Here is a 17,141-nt window from a genome sequence, read left to right as displayed (position 1 = left end):
CAAGATGATCACAGCTGTATATAATGGAGAGTGAGTAGAGAGTACCCTAAAACGAGATGATCACAGCTGTACATAATGGAGAGTGAGTAGAGAGTGCCCTAAAACGAGATGATCACAGCTGTATATAATGGAGAGTGAGTAGAGAGTACCCTAAAACGAGATGATCACAGCTGTACATAATGGAGAGTGAGTAGGGAGTAGCCTAAAACGAGATGATCACAGCTGTATATAATGGAGAGTGAGTAGACAGTACCCTAAAACGAGATGATCACAGCTGTACATAATGGAGAGTGAGTAGGGAGTACACAAGATGATCACAGCTGTATATAATGGAGAGTGAGTAGAGAGTACCCTAAAACGAGATGATCACAGCTGTACATAATGGAGAGTGAGTAGAGAGTACCCTAAAACGAGATGATCACAGCTGTACATAATGGAGAGTGAGTAGAGAGTACCCTAAAACGAGATGATCACAGCTGTACATAATGGAGAGTGAGTAGAGAGTACCCTAAAACGAGATGATCACAGCTGTACATAATGGAGAGTTAGTAGGGAGTAGCCTAAAACAAGATGATCACAGCTGTACATAATGGAGAGTGAGTAGAGAGTACCCTAAAACGAGATGAGCACAGCTGTACATAATGGAGAGTGAGTAGGGAGTAGCCTAAAACGAGATGATCACAGCTGTATATAATGGAGAGTTAGTAGAGAGTACCCTAAAGGGGTTGCAGCTTACAAAACTTGCATAAATTAAAGAATGGAGAAAACACTTTTAAAAAAATGTTTGCTAGAATATAGATTTCTTTCAGAGCTACACATTTGAGCCCTATATCGTGAATGGCTGTATATAGCATGGACACTGTCTGGGGTTATTTTGTTACTATACAACAGGATTTTTTGCGGCAACTTAATTTCGCTAATGGCCTTCAAGGTCCATTTCTTTTAATGTACAGCACATGTATGAATAATATATTTCACGGTACGTTAATTTTGTGGATTTTTAATAAACACGAAATTAGCAAACATTTCTTGTTTTACAGTACTCCAATCACTTTAGGTCATTTTATGAATGCCACATATTTTAACTAGATTTTACTCTTTCTGTCTTGTCTTGTTTTGAGAGTTAAAAACAAAATGACCCTTAAAAAAAAGTCCTCACGTATGACATAGGCTCAGTTTAAGTGAACTTGGATCGCCTTGTGTAGCCCAGGGGGTTTGAAGAAGCATTATGAATCAAGACTCAAGAACCAAGGTTGAACTGCTCACAACCACACTTCACATTCACACAAGACCATGTCATCTGTCACTTTATTTAATTATTGTTTCATGTATTTATTGGGTGATTATAGCTAATGAAACCATTTCAATAATCTTACTGGTCATGCGCTTCATTTTGCTTCAATTTGTCAAATGTACAGTTTTTATATAATGGTAATATAATATTGTTCATTGTTTTTCATTTGGAATGTACAGTACGCTTTAAACAATAACATCAGAGCAAAGGTCACAAGAGCAAAGGTGCAATGAGTTCCTTCTGAATGACTGGCAGGTCAGCTGTGCGGTGCAGTATATTTAACAGCTGTACTGTAGCAGGGTATAATTACAGCAACATAACCATAAACAGTAGGACCCATGATCTGAGTTACTGATTAATTAAAGTGGACATAACCGACAATAGATATATTTTTGTGCTATCATTGTATAAGAAATTACCATATTCTCCATGCCTTTTTCAAGTTATGAATGGTCGTGATGAAACTGCTCAATGATATTAGGATTGTTAAAGAAGTGATGGAGACATTTTTAAACAAATAATATCAATATACACTCACACTTCTGGATACTTGTTGGCAGCAGCACCCCCTGTCCCCTGTCCCCTGTCCCCTACTGGAGCTCCTTCTTAAGCCACAGCCTCGATGAGACTGGAAGCACAGACTCTCCCTTTATAAACCTGTATCATTTAAAACAAATTGTTCATTAATTGGACCACCAATCAAGGTCCACATTTGACTCCATTCCATCCACACTCTCACATGGGAATTAAATATTTTACAACAAGCATTACCAGACTGTAAAGCCTTCTTTGAGTTCTATGCTTAAATAATAATGATAAAAAAAATACTACTACCGCTACTTATCATATTTTTAATAATAATAATAGTCTAATTATTATCCTAGTTCCAGTCTCCAGTTCAGGACATGTGCTCTGCCTGTTTCAAGCCTGTGTACCCCATGGAGAGGATGGCAGCGGATACATTAATATTCCATCACTCCTGTTTCTGCTGCAAACACTGCCAAAAGAAACTGAGGTGAGATTAAATCATGCATACAGCTCTTCTGTGCTGTATTAAAATGTACAGGCAGTATTTAATAATCTATTGCTTTGTGAATTGTTTAACATGTTAGAGTGCTCTGAGTGCTTCACAGTCCTGCCCCTCTGATTACTGCACTGTATGCTGTGTCGCTTCCATGCAGCTTCTATTAGGGGTGAGCCGAGTAAAAAGCATCGAGCATCCATAACAAGTATATTGATTTGTACTCCCTTGTCCGCATCTGGTGATACAGATACAGACTGTCACTGTCAAATAATGTCACAGCACTGTCAGATCACTTTCTGAGTGGCGTAATGTTTTAATGAAGTCATTTAAGTCCTTCAGTCCACACAGAAAAATGCAAATTTTAACTTTTTTAAATGATCAAAATCATTGTCAAATTACATAAAAAGCAGTGTCTGGTCATTTTTTGAGCTCCAGAAATGCAGCCCTTATAGCGCTTTTGATTGTAGCGCTGTCCATTTCTGAGTATGATCCAAGTTGGAGTAACCATGCAGTTCCAAGTAGGAGTATGGGTTTGAGCAATGGCTCCTCTGCACATCCCTATTATTTATAGTACCGGATCAGAACAAGAACCTGGTAACCCCCTATTTTTTTTTTTTCATTTCAAAACAGTTGCATTTTCAAGTAATTGACCTGATGACTACAGTTAACATAGCATTTGACTGAATTTGATTACAAAAAATGACTCATAAGCCAGGTAACTATTATAGTCAGACGTTTGAAATCAATATTTATTATGTAATAAAAAAAATGAAATCACAACTTTGGACCTAAAAAAGATTTGCTCAATATCCTGTTTTTTAATCACCATTACTCTTTTTTTATTTAGCCTCCGCAATTACGCAGCTCTTTTGGGGGAATTCTACTGCATATTTCACTACCAGCAACTGTTCAGAGAGAAAGGAAATTACGACGAGGGGTTTGGACGCAAGCAACACAAGGATCAGTGGCACCAGAAAAGTGTGTCGCTTCCCATAGAACCTGAACATAATGATGAAATAGCTTGCAGAGATTCAAAGAGGGAACCCAGTGCTTCTGAAGGTTCACAATCTCCAACTGACTTGTCAACACCTGTACAAAAACAAACGTTAGAGAGGAGATCAGACCCCCAAAATAAGCTGAGAGTCAGCTGGCCTCCACCAACAAACACAGGTGAAAAGTTAAACAAATCACCTAAAGACACAGAGAAAAATAAAGCCAAGGGGGGATTTACTGACAGAAAGCTAGCTTTAGAGCAAAATAAAGATGGTTCTGAAAGTGAGTTAACAGATAAGATCATGTCCAGGTTGGTAAAAAGTGATGTAAGCAAAAGACTTACTCTGTCTCCCTTCATTTTAGGCAAAGAAAAGGCTAGTCCCGTTTTTCCCACTCAAGTCAAAAAAGGGGAAGAGTTGAATATTCTGGGGCAGGTTAAACAGACAGCAGCAGTAAGTGTGCCAGACAAACCACAGACAGTATTGTCAAAGTCAGGGAAAGTGTCAGCCAAGATTGCCATGTTTCAAGATAGCACACCTACAAAGGTAAATTACATTTCTCCAAGTAATACGAACAAGAAGTCACCTGCAAAGAATACACCTGTCACAAAGCTGGCTTCAGCCGTCGCTGGCTCTGCATCAGCAATAACACCTCAGTCGGTTATCAATGAGAAAACGTCTTTGTCAGGTAAGAAGATCAAATCAGTTAATTTCCTAGAGGATACAACTATGCAGTACAGCATGGTGAAGGTGACTAACAGTGACAGGAATTCTAATACAGAATATGAAAACTACAGAAGCAAACTTAAAACAAATCAGAATAATGAAGTAGACAGTAGTCCAGCGGCATCTGCCCCAAACAAGGAGCCTAAATCTCTGGTCAGTTCCAATGTGAAAGCCAAGCATAGTCCAGCTTCTCTCAATGAGAGAGCAGGATTATTTACAGAACCAGAAGAAAAGAATCATCTGAGTGAAACCCACATGAAAACTGTTGATAGAAGTACGAAAGAGGGACTCTCTTACTCTTCTGTTCAGAGCAAGTTCATACTATCAGAGCACATAACCACAACTACTACTAATACTACTACTACTAAAGTAGTAGAAACAAACCAATCAGTTTACAATAAAGAAGAAACTTCAATGAAACATTCTCATAATGAAGTCAACCGTCCAGCTGTTTGTGATGAAAGCAAAAGCTCATTTAAAAGAAAAACAGAAATGAAAACAGATGTTATCGACACGTCAAATGCAGAACTGAAGGATACAGATTCCAATAGTGCACCTGAGGGCAGCAAAGCCAGTACTCCAGAACATAATTCATTAACTCCCAACTCAGAGGAGAAAGGCAGCATTGCAGAAAATAATGTAACCAACAGCATGCCCAGTGTTTATGGAAATAGTGAAAAAACAGAGAAAGCAGCTGAGTCCTCACCTAAAAAGATTGATGCTTTGAGCACCTCCATCTCTAAAGGCAAAGAGAATGGGAAGACTCATGTCAGGAAGGAGTCCTGGTCGAAAACAACAGGTCTAGGAAAAAGCCCCTTCTTAAAGCTATTTAATCCAGCCAGCAAAGACAACATGGACAAGAAAGAACAAACAGAAGGCAAAAAGCCTGAGGCGAAGCCCAGGTCTGCTTTGGGCAAATTATTCCAGTCCTCATCAGAACAGAGCAAAGAATCTAAGAAGGAAAGGGAAAATGAAACTAATAGTCCTAAAGAGGCTCACGAGAAAGCTGAAGGCAAAGAGCAGGCTGAACCAAAAGAGGAAATCCTCTGCAAGGATAACACGAATGTCATCCCAGCTGAGGAACATGAACATGGCAGATCTTCAGTCCCAACTGAAGCTCAGGCTACTTTAGGTATAGAGTCAAAGCAAATCAGACCAAACATAGATGTTAACCTTATTGAAAACACATCAAATGGCTCCTCATCTGAAAACATCAATCAGTGTAGATCTGCTGAACCCTTGTTAGCAGAAACTGAAACCAATGTCAAAAGCTCTGATAAGAACATCAACAACACAATCAAAAGTAAGGAGACAGACTTGAGTTTATCTACCCCAGAGGAAAAAATGCATACCTTTGATTCAAACCTGGTAAAAGATGTGTCAAGTACTTCTCCACCTGAAATTGCCAATCCATTTGGAGCACCTGAAACCCTGTTAAGACAAATTGAAACCAACTTCAACAGCACTGAGAGGAACATCAACAACACCCTCACAAGTATGGAGACTGGCTTCAATTTGAGTATATCTCCCCCAGATCAAACCGAGTGTAGCCTTATGTCAAATAGTTCTCCAGTCGAAACTGTCAATCCATTTGGACCCCCTGAACCTGAGTTAACAGAAGATGTGAGCAACATTGAGAAAACAGTACCAAGCATGGAGGCAGACATTAATTCAAGTACTCATATCTCAGACCAAGGAAGCCCTAATTCGAGCAGTCCATCAGACACCACAAATCCATATGTTCCCCTTGAATCTGTGTTAACACAAACAGAAACCCATGTCAGAAACACTGAAAATACAGAAACACTTGATTCTCAAACTGAGACCACACATAGTGTTCAAAGTCTAGCTTTTGAAAATGCAGGAAACCCATTTGGATTGGAAAACCCCTCTGCAAAACCAATTGAAGATCATCTTGACATATTTGGAACCAGTACTGAACCTGTGCTCCCTAATCCATCGACGGCTCAGTCTTCTGCTGAGAGTGATCAATTCAATATCTTCAATCTAAATGTTGGAAGTGAGCAGCCAGAAGGTAGCAGCACTCCATTTGAGCCAAGCCAAGCTTCGCTTTTGCAGGCAGAGGTTCATACGATAACATTGGATGATACTCTTGACATTTTCAGCACAAATATTCAAAGCACACCTCAGTCGAATGTTGATTTGTTTGGTGCTGATTTTACAGGCTTGGACTCTTTCTCAGTGCAGCCATCCTCGTCTTTTCCAGAAGATATCTTTGGTGTTGGGGATTTTTCAATGGCTGGAAGCGCTTCCACAGAAACCGCTACCCAAGCAACTTCCACCAACAACTTTGACGATATCTTCGGCCTGGAACAGACAACTGTATCCAACCCTTCTGTTCCTAATGTCCAGGGAGACATTTTCTCTGATGATATATTTGGTTCACAGTTTTTAATTGCACCTGCACAACCCACCACAGAGAATGTTCTTGATGGTCTTCTTGATCCAGTTGTTGATTCCACCATCTTGACAGTAATGGCTGACCAAAAAAATAACAACCAATGGCTTGATTTCTTGGGTTAAGGATGAGCCCACAGCCGCTGTAAGGCCGGAGATGTACGAGCAATTTTTATTGTTAATTCTATTTGGCAAAATTGGCAATTATTTTTTAGAAATATTAAGATGGTGTCTGTTTGCAGTAAAAATGTTTCAGCAGCTGCTATAGTAATTGGAATACTTTTAAAAATACGTAGGGGGCTCCCGAGGGGTGTATCCAGTAAAGGCACTCCGCGTGGAGAGCAGGATGCGCCCTATAGCCTGGAGGTCACTGTTTCGGGTCCAGGCTATTCTACTGCCGACCGTGGATGGGAGTTCCCAGGGGGCGGCCACAATTGGCTGAGAGCTGCCCGGGGTGGGGAGGGCTTAGGTCGGCCAGGGTGTCCTTGGCTCACAGCGCACCAGCGATCTCTGTAAAATGGCCTGGCGCCTGCAGTCCTGCCTACAAGCGGCCCAGAGCTGCGTGGTCCTCCGACCCTGTAGCTCTGGGGTAGCTGCATGGCTGGCCTGCAGAATGAAAAAAAGCGGACGGCTGACGACACATGTTTCGGAGGATGCGTTTGTTCATCTTCGTCTCTCCTGAGTCAGCGTGGGGGTTGCAGAGGTGGGCCAGGCTTAAAATTAGGCATTTCAAATTGGGGAGAAAATGGAGCTAAAAAACAACTAGTGATTCCAAATTTAAAAAAAAAAAAAAATGTCAATGTAGAAACACTTGAGTGGGGTCCAGCGGAGGTGGTTATTTCCTCAAAATATTTGTTAATTTCTTCTATTCATCTTCTTTTTTATATTCCACACATCTAACATCACAGAAACATTTTCTGTCATGAAAAAAATTGCAAAAATCGCAAAAATCAATTGCAAAGTTTCCTCATGTGTCCACTTGTCTGTAGCCATACTTCCTACTTACAAATATTGAGAGTGAAATCAGGGGATTAGAAAATGCAATATCACTGGCTGAACACACATAGGTACATAGAAAAATTGTCAACTGAATTTCTGAAAATAGAGCGATGGTCTGTTCTAGCAACTCAATTGTCAATCGAAAATTTATTGACAAGTCCAGTTGTCAATTTGTGATACACAGTCAATTGTATTGCTAATTTGAGTTGCCAAAATTGCTTGTGTATTACTGGATATAAAACCAACAAGTAGGATAAGGGTTAACAAAAATGAAAAGTTCAAGGGAGAAGACACAAGGCATTTGAATCAAGCAAGATGAGAAAAACTTAAGCGGGTCACAGTGTTTAAAAGCCATATTGTGTTGAACTGATGTTTAAAGGGAAAGACTGTCTCCACAACTAACAATAGATTCACTTAGATGTAATGTGTTTGCTGCTTTCAGCTGATAAAATGTAATATTTAGGCAAAATGTTTAAGCGATAAAAAACACAGCTGATTTTTTAAATTTTTCTTTTTTCTGGAACTAATCAATAAATATTTGTTTATTGTGGAAAGCTACATACTGTACAACTGCCATTCCATGTGGAGAGTGATATCAAAGTGAAAAATAATAATGCCAAGCAACATTCCATATCATGACTTAGTTCTCTGTGAAAAAATGTAATCATATTTTTTTTAAAAAGTGCTTTTGTTGATGTAAAAAAAAAACATAACAATAAAAACGTTGGTAAAACAAAGATAGCTAACTAATGAGGATTATATTTTAAGTTTAATTCCTAAGGCTTAAGTAATATGATTAGAGGTTAATACCACTATACAGACTTTCTTTTGACCTCTATGATGACATGATTAAGTGAATGGAGATTTTTATTCATTGTAATTGTGTTCTCTTAGCTGAAGTGTTCTCTTAGCTGAAGTGATCTCTTAGCTGAAGAGTTCTCTAAGCTGAAGTGTTCTCTTAGCTGAAGTGTTCTCTTAGCTGAAGTGTTCTCTAAGCTGAAGTGTTCTCTAAGCTGAAGTGTTCTCTAAGCTGAAGTGATCTCTTAGCTGAAGTGATCTCTAAGCTGAAGTGTTCTCTTAGCTGAAGTGTTCTCTTAGCTAAAGTGTTCTCTTAGCTGAAGTGGTCTCTTAGCTGAAGTGTTCTCTTAGCTGAAGTGATCTCTTAGCTGAAGTGTTCTCTTAGCTGAAGTGTTCTCTTAGCTGAAGTGATCTCTTAGCTGAAGTGTTCTCTTAGCTGAAGTGTTCTCTTAGCTGAAGTGATCTCTTAGCTGAAGTGTTCTTTTAGCTGAAGTGTTCTCTTAGACAGAGTTCACCACCAGTCACAATAAGAATCAATAAATAAATACATATGTATTGTCATGACGCACGTGCATCATGACGCATGAGCATTTACAATGGGAAAAATAAATTTCACCACAAGGGTGTTTTCTTTTAGGAGGTGTTCCTATACGCAGAGACGACTGTCCCTTTGTAATTAAAGACTAATCTGTAATCATCTATAAGCACTGTATTTTTTAGCAATATGTTTATGGCAATATGAAACATGTAAAGTTTAATATGCTGCTAATAACACTAAATACGAATGTAATGCACTCTGTATTATACCAGCCTTCACTGTATGATAAATTCACTTTTTAAATCACAATAGTGAATAGTGATTTTTCGAATCAAGCTCTCCACAGGTGAGGAGCATGTTGATTGGACTAATTTACCGTTCCAAGTGAAACAAGTGAAGAAACAGCTGCTTGTGTTTGTGTGGATTGCTGCTCTACACAGAATCATCACAAACCCAAGCAGCTGTTTCTTCACTCGTTTCACTCGGATTGGGAAATCAGCCCTATCGACTCCAGCGACCCGCACCTGATATCTGTGTGGAGCTCAATCTGAATAATCGAATAAGCAGCTCGTACCAACACTAGTATTAAATGTGTGGGTTCACAAAATGAAATGCAATCAAACGTATTTTAAAAATGAATAAAACAAGTCATTTTCACATCACTGGCTTCTTTATTTTTTGTTCATTTGTCATACTTTATTTTCTGTATTACTCACAGCCCTTACAACATTAAAAAGCCACATGTGTACTGAGATCAATTATTTTCTTTATTTGAGGCATTGGGGTCTTTGTTAGAAGTTTGCAAATACTGTGTGTCAAGACAGGGAAGAGAAATGTATACTAGAGTGTTGCAGTGTAGGATGAAAATGTATTGGAAATATCATAACAGAGTAAAATGTATAGGCGATTGTGGCAGGGTGGTCGTGTGGTGACGTCAGGCCAGAAGCAGGAAGGAAAAACTGATACCTGGGAAGTACTGCAGTTAAAGATGCGTGCGCCGTTTATTTAAACACAAAAATAAATATTTAAACAAAAAGACTTACTCACAGAGCGAAAATAAATATTTAAACAAAACAAATCTCGAACACAACAATACATAAATCGGTCAGGCTGGGCAGTAGCCTTCACTGACACAGATTTATTTAAGTTTCGTTCTTTTCAGCTTACCTCTCTCCTCTCGCTCTCGTTCCTCTGTACACCCACCACGAGCTGGAGAGCTGCAGGCTTTTTATACCGTGGCCGAGGGGTTTAACTAGCTGGTAATTATTCTATTACCCCTCGGCCACAATCTGCATGTGTTTACTAATTACTCCTGGCAAAGGACGAGCACCAACCTTGCCTCTGCCAGAACACATTTTAAATGAAAACAAAACAATAACAAAACAAACGCACGGCTACGCCGTCATATTTAAATACAATAAATAAATACAAAAACAATACCCATGGCGCTTCGCCATCATATAAATACATAAATCATAAAACAAACAAATACAAAACAATAACCTGCACAGGGGCAGAGGGGGAGACCCCGTTCTAAAAATAAATAAACAAATAAACGTACAGGGCTCCTCGCCCTGTTACAGTGATGTTAAACCTCTTTACTGGAGGGGACTTTTGGCAGAAGTAGAGTAACTTAGGTTTAAAATGTTTGGAGAGATAAAGCATGTGACACAGGAAGTGGGTAAAACGTCTGTCCCCTGAGAAGGACTGCTGCAGGTGCACAAGTCTGCCAGGATCCCATTCCAAAGACTTGCCCAGTAAGACACGTCAACTCAAAGAGGGTCAAGGGGCTCCAGTTTGGTTTTTATAGCACAGCAAATGCATTTACCCAAAGCTGGTCAATAAAATCTCTATAATTTCAATACAAATGTAAGGTGAATTATAAATATATTTTCTGGATAAGTGGTTATTGAATTGGCTTTTTTATTTTACTTACTTATTATTAAGTACTCAATATATCATACTGCACACAGTGACATGCCATCACTCAATAGATCAGACTGCACACAGTGACATGCCATCACTCAATAGATCAGACTGCACACAGTGACATGCCATCACTCAATAGATCAGACTGCACACAGTGACATGCCATCACTCAATAGATCAGACTGCACACAGTGACATGCCATCACTCAATAGATCAGACTGCACACAGTGACATGCCATCACTCAATAGATCAGACTGCACACAGTGACATGCCATCACTCAATAGATCAGACTGCACACAGTGACATGCCATCACTCAATAGATCAGACTGCACACAGTGACATGCCATCACTCAATAGATCAGACTGCACACAGTGACATGCCATCACTCAATATATCAGACTGCACACAGTGACATGCCATCACTCAATAGATCAGACTGCACACAGTGACATGCCATCACTCAATAGATCAGATTATTTGTGTCCAAGTTATGTAATCAAGTAGTTTTTGTTTTCAATTTTCACTCAGGAGAGAGATTTTTTCCTCTATACATTGCAGTGCATCCAGTTCATGCTCCCCTCCTGCAACAATGCTGCCGCTCTGATTGAAATAAGTGGTGTATTGTGGGAACAGGAAACCAGCATTGTTGCAGGAGGGAGTGTGATCTGGATACACTGCGATGCTTAAAGACTTTATCTCTTGGCGAACACTCCTGAGTAAATGTTGAGAATTGTATTACCCAGTGGATTTATGACCCTGGACAATGACCCAAACATTTCAAGAAAGTCAGCAATATGTTTAAAAATATAACACTGTAATACGGACAACACAGAGCACAGCACAGGTAAGGTTATGTGTTTCTGTAAACTTTGCATCAAGTTCTGTAATAAAACAGCACTAACTCATAAACTGTCAATAAGTCACACACCATGGGCAATAAGTTACACATCATGGTCAGTAAGTCACACACCATGATCGATACTTTACACATAAGCTCTTTTCATAATGGCTGCTCTAGTGCACTGGGGTTTGAGATCTGCAGGAAGAGCAATTAAAACAATGTGGGCAATAATCCTTACACTATCAGTGCACTAGAGCGGACATTTTGAAAAGAGCTTTTTAACACACTTTAGAAGTTCTAAGTGTACAAAGTTGCCAGGATGTTCACAATGAAAAGAAACATGACAGGTATGTGGTGACGTGTAACGCTATATTTTTCGGAATCCTGCTGCTTACTCTTAATATATGCCTTTGGAAATCACGTTGGAACCTCACGGGACTCCTAGGTCCCTGTTTGAGCTTGTGCAGAAATATATGAAAAAAATAATGTGTCGTGTTCTCATGTATACTCAATAATGGAGATTATTCTTCAGCTTGACAAAGATCATTCAGGACTGAAAGGGTTAAACTGTCCCCCAGAGAGAAAGAAATAGCATATAGAACACATGTGTTACCTGTGACCTCCACTAGGGACAGAGCTTTGCAGGTGAAGAAGTTCTTGGTTACACTGTGGTGTCCCAGGTGTACCTGCAGGGTTCACAAGCTCACCTGGGCTTCTCAGCATGGGGATTGAAAGCATGACAAGACACTTGTTTTTTGTTAACAGTAATTATAATATAAATCAACCTGACACACAATGTCCTTTTATTATTCGAAACACAAACCCTTCCACAACTTTCAACACTCAATCATACGATATACATTCCTATTAAAGATCACATGAGAGAAAGTCACAGTGTAAGCAGAGTATTAGGAAGTCCGTTCCTATCCCAATCCATGTGATCACATGAGAGAAAGTCACAGTGTAAGCAGAGTCAATCCATGTGATCACATGAGAGAAAGTCACAGTGTAAGCAGAGTCAATCCATGTGATCACATGAGAGAAAGTCACAGTGTAAGCAGAGTCAATCCATGTGATCACATGAGAGAAAGTCACAGTGTAAGCAGAGTCAATCCATGTGATCACATGAGAGAAAGTCACAGTGTAAGCAGAGTCAATCCATGTGATCACATGAGAGAAAGTCACAGTGTAAGCAGAGTCAATCCATGTGATCACATGAGAGAAAGTCAGTGTTAGTAGAGTATTAGGAAGTCCGTTCCTAACCCAATCCATGTGACCACATGGTTCAAGTTGTGTAATGTTCCCCATTGTCAAAGAATCTCAATCCATGTTACTAAACCTATGTTTTTTAATTGTAGGATTACAAAGATGGTCAGTCTTCCCAACCAGACTCCTCTTTACACTTATAGCGGAGTGCTTTTGACAAAGATCGCTTTGTCTTCCTGTGGGTGAACAAGTCCATTCTCAACAGAGTCACACTTCATTTCTTTAGACCTGGAAAAAAAGCAAAATATCATTGTTATTATTATTATTACAGTGCACTCCGTTTAGAAGAATCGCATCCGTCCTGGATGATTTGATTCTTATAAGCGGTTGATTCTTAAAAGCGGACCGATATGATTACTGTGGTGAAGTGCTGCTATGTGCAGTATGTTAGTTTGAGAATGAAGCTTTGTTTCCTGCAGTGTAATGGGTTGACCACTAGATGTCATGAGTTCTCGCATGTACAGTGCCTTGCGAAAGTATTCGGCCCCCTTGAACTTTGCGACCTTTTGCCACATTTCAGGCTTCAAACATAAAGATATGAAACTGTAATTTTTTGTGAAGAATCAACAACAAGTGGGACACAATCATGAAGTGAAACGAAATTTATTGGATATTTCAAACTTTTTTAACAAATAAAAAACTGAAAAATTGGGCGTGCAAAATTATTCAGCCCCCTTAAGTTAATACTTTGTAGCGCCACCTTTTGCTGCGATTACAGCTGTAAGTCGCTTGGGGTATGTCTCTATCAGTTTTGCACATCGAGAGACTGAAATTTTTGCCCATTCCTCCTTGCAAAACAGCTCGAGCTCAGTGAGGTTGGATGGAGAGCATTTGTGAACAGCAGTTTTCAGTTCTTTCCACAGATTCTCGATTGGATTCAGGTCTGGACTTTGACTTGGCCATTCTAACACCTGGATATGTTTATTTGTGAACCATTCCATTGTAGATTTTGCTTTATGTTTTGGATCATTGTCTTGTTGGAAGACAAATCTCCGTCCCAGTCTCAGGTCTTTTGCAGACTCCATCAGGTTTTCTTCCAGAATGGTCCTGTATTTGGCTCCATCCATCTTCCCATCAATTTTAACCATCTTCCCTGTCCCTGCTGAAGAAAAGCAGGCCCAAACCATGATGCTGCCACCACCATGTTTGACAGTGGGGATGGTGTGTTCAGGGTGATGAGCTGTGTTGCTTTTACGCCAAACATAACGTTTTGCATTGTTGCCAAAAAGTTCGATTTTGGTTTCATCTGACCAGAGCACCTTCTTCCACATGTTTGGTGTGTCTCCCAGGTGGCTTGTGGCAAACTGTAAACGACACTTTTTATGGATATCTTTAAGAAATGGCTTTCTTCTTGCCACTCTTCCATAAAGGCCAGATTTGTGCAGTATACGACTGATTGTTGTCCTATGGACAGAGTCTCCCACCTCAGCTGTAGATCTCTGCAGTTCATCCAGAGTGATCATGGGCCTCTTGGCTGCATCTCTGATCAGTCTTCTCCTTGTATGAGCTGAAAGTTTAGAGGGACGGCCAGGTCTTGGTAGATTTGCAGTGGTCTGATACTCCTTCCATTTCAATATTATCGCTTGCACAGTGCTCCTTGGGATGTTTAAAGCTTGGGAAATCTTTTTGTATCCAAATCCAGCTTTAAACTTCTCCACAACAGTATCTCGGACCTGCCTGGTGTGTTCCTTGTTCTTCATGATGCTCTCTGCGCTTTAAACGGACCTCTGAGACTATCACAGTGCAGGTGCATTTATACGGAGACTTGATTACACACAGGTGGATTCTATTTATCATCATTAGTCATTTAGGTCAACATTGGATCATTCAGAGATCCTCACTGAACTTCTGGAGAGAGTTTGCTGCACTGAAAGTAAAGGGGCTGAATAATTTTGCACGCCCAATTTTTCAGTTTTTTATTTGTTAAAAAAGTTTGAAATATCCAATAAATTTCGTTCCACTTCATGATTGTGTCCCACTTGTTGTTGATTCTTCACAAAAAATTACAGTTTCATATCTTTATGTTTGAAGCCTGAAATGTGGCAAAAGGTCGCAAAGTTCAAGGGGGCCGAATACTTTCGCAAGGCACTGTATGCACAGGGACCACATGAAGTGTAGTTTAGTTAGTGCTCCAACTGAAAGCTAGGTTTATTTTTTTTGTTTGTTTTATTAGCGGTTGTTTCTCCACCGCACTAAGAAAAATAAAACCAACACCGGTTTTAAACTGTAAATCAAGACTCCAGCCTGAACATTTACACTGCCCTCGGCCACGTCACATTACAATTAGCAAAAGTGCCTCCGCTCGTCAGCAGTTTAAATACAGTATACAAATGTCAATGGTGCTCAATCACTGAGGACAATACATCAAAACAAGCCCTCGTGGGCAAGCAACTTGTTATATGATCACGAATATGTTTACTCAACGTTGCAGAATCCTATTTTACTACAGTATACTTGAGAAGCGATTGTCTCGTGAGGGTGTCTAGTTTAACTACCTGCACAATGCAGTGGCGCAGTCACGTTTGATTACAAACAGTACAGTGTTTCCTGCATCATTGCACTATCCACGCTGTGTACGTGCCTAATCACACAAGATCAAATTCAAATTCAAAAACAGCTTTTATTGGCTGTACACGTCATTGCACTTGATCAAGTATCGTTTTACATGCAGTCAGTTTGCCCCGAAATGATTCTTATAAGCTGATTGCTTGATTCTTACAAGCAGATTATTTTACATTGGATGGTATAGGAATGATTTGGATCCAGTGGTTTTGATCACTCTATGCGGTGGATTCTTATATCAGTGATTCTTATAAACGGACTGTACTGTATTATTATTACATAACTATATTTATAAAGTTATTGAAGTCAGTTTTAAAACCGGTCAAGTCTCAAAATATGGCACGCTATAGATTTTTGGTAATGGTGAGTTTGGTACACTGTTGTGTATATTCAAAATTGTGATGGCAATTTTTAACCTTAACCATAACCCTATATTTAATATCAATTCACTTTTGCCACACGTACTACATTCTGGGGAGTAAATTGCAATAAGCAAAAACTGAAGAACACAAGCATAGCAGGTGTGTGGTCGTGACTGTGAGAGGGGAGCTGTACAGTTCAAGGACGAGTATCATGCTATCAAGCTGTGTATCTCGCTAAACACAAGGCAACGCACTTTGAATTTGCCATAAAGCATGTTAATAAGTCTGCAGAACACATTTATTACTGATGAGACAAAAGAGAACTTGTTCTGCTCAGATAGTAAAAAACAAACCCTTGATGAACAGCCACTGCATGTTAAAATAAGAACTGTGAAGGTGGTAAACATTTCTTATGAGACAGTAAGGCTGCGTCTCATGTTTGCCAGCTATATGTTATTGTCACAAAGACGGCCAGAGTGGGTGGCGTCAGACCAGATGGAGGAAATAAATAAACAGAGAGATGGGGTTTTGGTAAAGCTGAGCGCGTGATTGCGCTCAGCATTTAATAACAGACAGAAAATAAAAGGTTTGAAACAACAAAAACACCGGACACGGCACTTGCGCCAAAATAAAGAGACAAACAAAAAACGAACACACACTAACAAACAGGGACGAACAGACACGGTGAGTAAAGCAGTATTTACGTTCTTTCTTTCTTTCACTTTTTAGTTTCTCCTCTCTCTCCCGTTCTCCACTCACCGAACACCAACCACGACTGAGTGAAAATGTGCATCTATATATACTGTTGTGCTGGGATTCAATTACTAATTAATCATTCACTTGAATCCCAGCACGTGAATTAATTCTGTGCAACCCCGTGCTCACATATTACATTTAACCAGCACGTGAAGTGATTTGTGCTCTCCTCGTGCCTAAATACAAATCTACACTTTAAATATACGTGAAACACAGACCCGTTTATATCCCGTGTACCAATCTATACACCAACATTAACACACACACGCACGCAACATACAACACAGATCACACAAATGCACACAGGGGCGGGGCACTTTGCCACAGTTATGTATGCAATTATGGATTGTAAGGCGCTCTGTGGTTGTGGGTGGATATTTCAAGAAGTTATTCATTTATCGTTCATTTATTAAAAGTTATAAAAAGTGTATTAAATATAATCATTATAATGTAGTTCTAGGAATTACGTATTGAGTGTATTGCGTGCTGTAGTCTAATGAAACTAAACAATTCAAGGGATATTTTTCACTTTAGAAATAGAAAAATATCTGAATCCTCTCCTGACGACAGCTCATCGCTGTACCTGAGCTTTCTCCAGGAACATTAGGCAATGGATCACTATCTGATTTCT

General features: G+C 39.6%; 1 protein-coding gene across 1 annotated transcript; it reads left to right on the top strand.

The window, feature by feature from the left end:
* The first annotated feature begins 2,055 nt into the window (after positions 1 to 2,055).
* LOC131727285 (kinesin-related protein 12-like) lies at positions 2,056 to 8,394 on the top strand. Its single transcript, XM_059018813.1, has 2 exons — positions 2,056 to 2,309; positions 3,166 to 8,394. Exons 1-2 carry the CDS (start codon positions 2,200 to 2,202, stop codon positions 6,578 to 6,580), a joined length of 3,525 nt encoding a protein of 1,174 aa, XP_058874796.1. The 5' UTR covers positions 2,056 to 2,199; the 3' UTR covers positions 6,581 to 8,394.
* The last annotated feature ends 8,747 nt before the right edge of the window (positions 8,395 to 17,141 follow it).

The sequence above is a fragment of the Acipenser ruthenus genome, chromosome 3 (genome assembly GCF_902713425.1).
Source record: "Acipenser ruthenus chromosome 3, fAciRut3.2 maternal haplotype, whole genome shotgun sequence".
In the NCBI taxonomy this organism is placed as follows: domain Eukaryota; kingdom Metazoa; phylum Chordata; class Actinopteri; order Acipenseriformes; family Acipenseridae; genus Acipenser; species Acipenser ruthenus.
This window is presented reverse-complemented; position numbering and strand designations above follow the sequence as displayed.